This window comes from Balaenoptera acutorostrata, chromosome 7 (assembly GCF_949987535.1).
Source record: "Balaenoptera acutorostrata chromosome 7, mBalAcu1.1, whole genome shotgun sequence".
In the NCBI taxonomy this organism is placed as follows: Eukaryota; Metazoa; Chordata; class Mammalia; order Artiodactyla; family Balaenopteridae; genus Balaenoptera; species Balaenoptera acutorostrata.
The window spans coordinates 73,933,955-73,938,896 of NC_080070.1; the positions used below are offsets into that span (position 1 = coordinate 73,933,955).

Consider the following 4,942-nt stretch of genomic DNA (forward strand, 5'->3'; position numbering starts at 1 on the left):
CATCCCTTCACTGAAATAAACCTGTTATTTAAAAATCCTCATAGAGTAGAAATCATGACAAAAACAAAGAGAAAATAGTGCTGAGTTCGTAGTGCTTATTTGCATTTAACTGTTTTACAGCTGCCTTCTCAAAATATAAGCAAGAGAGGTGAATAACTATTAAGTTTTTGCTGTCTGGGGACCTGATAAGAGATGAAGGGGAGATGCTAAGTCCACTGAACACCCAACAGGAATAATGATAAAGCTGTCTTTCTAAATAACATGCCTGTACCTGTCAGTAACTAGTTTTGAGTTTTTCACTGCTTTGTTTATATTAGTGCTCCCTCACCCTCCTGGGTGTCTCCAGAGTTAAACAAGCAGGTTTTTACCTCCAACTTAATCCTTTAAAAATATAGACCAAACTTTAAGGTTCTGACAATTTTCAACCATATTTATTTATTGCAGAAAAATAATATACAAAGATATTTACAAAACAATCATAAAAATATGAATGCATTTAGACACCGGATCTATTTGCATTTTACCATGGGTCATCAATAAATAAATAGAGTGTTGTTTTTGTATTTTAAGTTTTTTTTTTTTCCCTCAGAGGAAGAATGAAAAAAGGAATTAACTGACTGTGATTTTGCAAGTCAGTTTGATCCCAGTATTTTTATTTCTAAAGGTGTTCTTAAAATTCCTCTGATTGTTACCATTTTAAAATGGAGCAAGTCCATAATGATGCCTTTCCTTTCAGTGGCTGATTGGCACGACCTCTTGAGAATGCATGCATGAAAAAATAAAAATAAAAACATTCTTCGTCAAAAAAAAAAAAAAAGGAACACAAACAAACTGTTCAGACTTCTATCAGAATGTAGAGGTGTGAGGATGGTGCCGCTGCCCGTCCGGGAATCACTGTCCACGGGCCTGTCTCGCTTTCTCTTTTAAAAGTGCGCCCCACGCCCTGTTTCTTTGAATTTGGATTCTGCTCTTCTAATTTCCAAGAAAACCTTTGGCATATATATTTATTTTTAATTATCCAGCTCCAGAGTCTCTAGACTGTCCATTTTCTCCTTCTCTGGAAGCAATGACATCTGCAAAAACCCAGAGGGGGGAAAGTTGGTTATTGTTTAGGTCTCTGTGGCTGTTTTCTAAGACTAGTGAGCACTGTTCTTATCACCACCACGGAGAAATTACGCTGAACAACCTGGAAGGATTTCAGCCCAAGGGCAAGAGGAAGTGGGTGGGCGGAAAGGAGGAGGTGGAATTTGGAAACATTTGTTTTAAGGAGAACGAAAACTTAAAGCCAAAAGAAAGGGAGGCGCTGGCAAGACTGTCCTTATCCAAGACCCTCGACTCTTTCTCAGTCTTCCTCCTGTCTGTCACGCGCACTCACGCACACGCACACCCCTCACAAGGGCGCATCCCTCTCTCCCTAGCGGGGACTAAGCTGCCTTCCAGGGACGCTCGGGAGATGAGGTGGCGGTGCCAGGTGGGGTGGGAAGGCTGAGAGGGGAGTAGGAGACGGGGAGGAAGGCGAGGCGGACAGGGAGCCGCGGCCCGGCCGTCAGTCGGTCTGCCACCTGAGCGGCGAAGGGGCGCAGAGGCGCCGGGTCCTTACCTAGGTCTCCGGCCCTGCCGAGGGGGTGGGGAGCTCCGCCTGCTAGTGGGACGCGGACATGGACCAGGCCCCCTCCATCCTCCAGACCGAGAAGGCGTAACTGAGCCGCTCGTGGGCCACATAGCTGCAGCTTGCCATCTTGGAGTCCAGCTCGTCGCTCTGTAGGACCTGGTAGAGGAAGTCGATATACCTGGCCGCCAACTTGAGGGTCTGGATCTTGCTCAGCTTGTCCGAAGGCAGCGTGGGGATGATCTTCCGCAGCGCGGCGAACGCCTCGTTCAGCGACTGCGTGCGCTGGCGCTCCCGCACGTTGGCCATGACCCGCTGCGTCTGCAGCTCCTCGTAGGACTGCGGACTCCCGCCGCCGCTGCTGCTGCCGCCGCCGCCGCCGCCGGCGCCGCCGCCGCCGCCGCAGCCCGCAGACTTCTTGCCGCGCTTGCCTTGGGCTGGGCTGCCAGGCTCCTCGCCGCCTCCGACGCCCCCGCCCGCGGCCCCACCGGGCCCCGCGCCGCCCCCAGCGCTGCGCCGGCTGCTGCGCCGCTTGCGCCCACCGCGCTTGCCGCTCGGCGGCTGCTGCCGGTCCGGCTCCTCCTCGCTGTTGCTCAGGCTGTCGTCGGCCGGCGAGACTGGCGAGCTGGACACGTCCTGCATCATCTCTCGGGCGGCAACGCGCGGCCTCGCAGGCCCGGGGCAGAAGGGCGGCCCGGGGAAGAGGAGGAGAGCCTGGCGCCTCAGCCCGCCAGCTTCCCTCGCGCGCGGCGCCGGCCCGGGCGGTGCGGACCGCGGAGGAGGGAGCGGGAGGAGGGACAGGGAGGATCTCCGCGGGGAGGGCGCGCGGGGGAGGCGGGGAGGGAGGTGGGAGGGGGAGGGGACGGTGTGGATGGCCCCGAGGTCCAAAAAGAAGGCGCCCAACGGCCGCACGCACACCCGGCTCGGCCTCCTGGAAACGCTGCCGGTGCCGGCGAGCCCGCGAGGTGTCTGGGAGTTGGGCGAAAGCTGCAGACTTGGAGGCTCTTATACCTCCGTGCAGGCGGAAAGTTTGGGGGCAGCAGTGTCATTGGCCTGACGTGGGGAGGAGGGACTTTTCGAAGTTTTATAGGAAAGTTTCCGCTTTCCAGCCCCCCTTCTCCGTCCCCACCCCCGTTCCTCGGGGTCTAACAATTCGTCCTCCCAAACCATTCAAAAACGACCTGGCCCAGGCAGCCGGCCCCTCTGCCCGCCTCCTTGCTGCCCTCCCCCTTCCCTCCCCGCCACCCTCTTCCCGCGGGCGCGGGGCGATTTCCTTCCGCGCCGGAGCAAACGGGCCGCGCCCCCGCACCCGAGCGCAGCCCGGGGAAGCGGCCGGAGGGTACCATTCCCGCCGCCTTGTCGGCCCCTCCCGGAGTGGCTGTGACAGCAGCGGCGGCAACAGCTTCTACGCAGTGGGTGAAGTCTCATCTCGCCTCAGTACCCTCTAGGTCCGTGGCGCGATTTGGGACGGCTGGGGCGGGGGGGACTGGCAAGAATACCGGCAACGGCGGAGCCCACCCGATGGTCAGGTAGACGGGCCCCTCGAGTCCCAAGGGCCAAACCACCGTGGCTGGTCCTGAGGTCGTGGGCGTTTCTGAAGACGTGGCCGCGCAGGGGACTGCAGAACTGCGCCCCGGCCTATTCTCTAACCCTTCCTGGAGAAGCATCTGGGCCTTTCTGTTCCCTCCACAGTGTCTCAATCTGACGTTTCCCAACACCCAAAGGACTACACCTCCGACGGTGCTAGAAAGAGGCAGATGTTCATTCTCCCGCGGAAGGCAGTCCTGTCCTTGGAGAAGGCAGCAGGGCCGGAGTGGGGCAACGCGGGGTCTTCGCCGCGGCCCTGATTGTCTGTGCTGCTAGCCCAAGGTGGAGTCCCTGTGGCCGTTTGATCCCCACCCCACTCCCAGATAAGGCCCTGCATTGTGACCTCTTAAAGGTCGGCTCTGAGAGAGTGAGATGGGGGCTCAACATTGCCTGGACACGCGGGGCTGATGGTTGCGAGAGCCCCCTTCCCCACCCCACTCCCCTCTCCTAGGAGGTCCAGTGAGCCTGTTCCGCGCGCCCCAAACGCATTCCAATCGTTTGGACACTGACATTTTAAGCGTTTCTACCTAATAAGTCACAATGAAGAGCCCCGAAGAGGGTGTTAATGCAGATTCTGTCAAGTCGGAAGCAAGAAAAGTTGGTGAGCTGGAAAGGAAGGGACGCTGCCGTGGAAGAGAACCCCATCTTTGCAATGCTAGATTTTTTTTTTTTTCCCTTTTTGGAACGAGTTGGCAGAGAATAACCGTTTCATGTTCATTCTTTAAGTTGCAAAGCAAACCAGAGGTGAAACGCAGTAGTTTTCGGGGCAGATTTGGGGGTGCGGAAGTTGCGTGCCCTGTGCTCGGGTACCCTGCTCAGGCCGAGGTCTGCTCACGCTCTCCACGGTTTGGACTCTAAGCCGGGAATTAACTCAGCTAAGCTTCCCTTTCTGGGCCCGACCTAGGGTCGAGGCCCACGGTGTCCGGAGGAGGAGGCGGGAGCTCAGGCGACGCGCGGGCAGGCCACGTGGCTGTGCCCCACTGAGGCTCGCAGCTTCGGTCCCGGCCCCGGAAACCCGGGGTCTGGAGCGCCTGGGGCCGGTTGAAGGGCTCAGCCTTCCAGGGGAAGTGAGAGCAAGCAGAATCCCTTCCGCGGGGGGCGAACAAGGCTAAGCTTTCATGGAAGGGGCGACCTGCAGGGTTTGTCTATCACTATTCTTAGAAATATTTATAGACAATGACCACAGCGTCCCAACTTGCCTGCTTTTTGAGTCGCTGCTATATTTTAAAATGAATGCCTGTCTGAAAATCAGATTCTACTTGACCTCCACTTAATCGTTTACAGTCAGGTCTTCTTAAAGCGCCCTCTGATAATTCACTCCTGTGATTGCATCTTCTGCCTATAGGATTTGATCTCTTGGAAACAGTTAGAGAATAGGCAGAAATCATCTTTTTATCTTTTGTAAATCTGAATCGCAGAGTATTCCACAATTCTTATTTGAACGTCGCTGCAGGATTCTTGAAAAATTTCAACCTTTACCTATGTCTGTGAGTTTTATTTTTTTTAAAGATCAATCTCAAATCTTAATTTTGTTTTGTTTTTTTCCCCTTCAGCTGAATACTCAGAAATAAAGAGATCAAATAATTGGACTCTTTCCTTTGTGGCTATGGGTAAGCAAGACAGGAAAGTGTGGGCAAAGTGTAAAGGAAACCTTACCTGCCCAAGGGGAATTGGAGTTGGGGGCGGGGGTACGAGGATGGAAATCGGGACGGAGACGCTGGAGGAGAAACCGAGTCCACGACAGCG

General features: G+C 55.0%; 1 protein-coding gene across 1 annotated transcript; it reads right to left on the reverse strand.

Moving 5' to 3' along the window:
* Nucleotides 1–409: 409 nt before the first annotated feature.
* TWIST1 (twist family bHLH transcription factor 1) lies at nucleotides 410–2,402 on the reverse strand. The gene is made up of 2 exons (XM_007164904.2): nucleotides 1,601–2,402; nucleotides 410–1,073 (listed from the first exon to the last, which is right to left on the reverse strand). Exon 1 carries the CDS (start codon nucleotides 2,252–2,254, stop codon nucleotides 1,643–1,645), a length of 612 nt encoding a protein of 203 aa, XP_007164966.2. The 5' UTR covers nucleotides 2,255–2,402; the 3' UTR covers nucleotides 410–1,073; nucleotides 1,601–1,642.
* Nucleotides 2,403–4,942: the final 2,540 nt, after the last annotated feature.

Excerpts from the sequence above, each read along its gene's own strand:
- TWIST1 (XM_007164904.2), bottom strand. The coding sequence starts at position 2,254 with ATGATGCAGGACGTGTCCAGCTCGCCAGTCTCGCCGGCCGACGACAGC.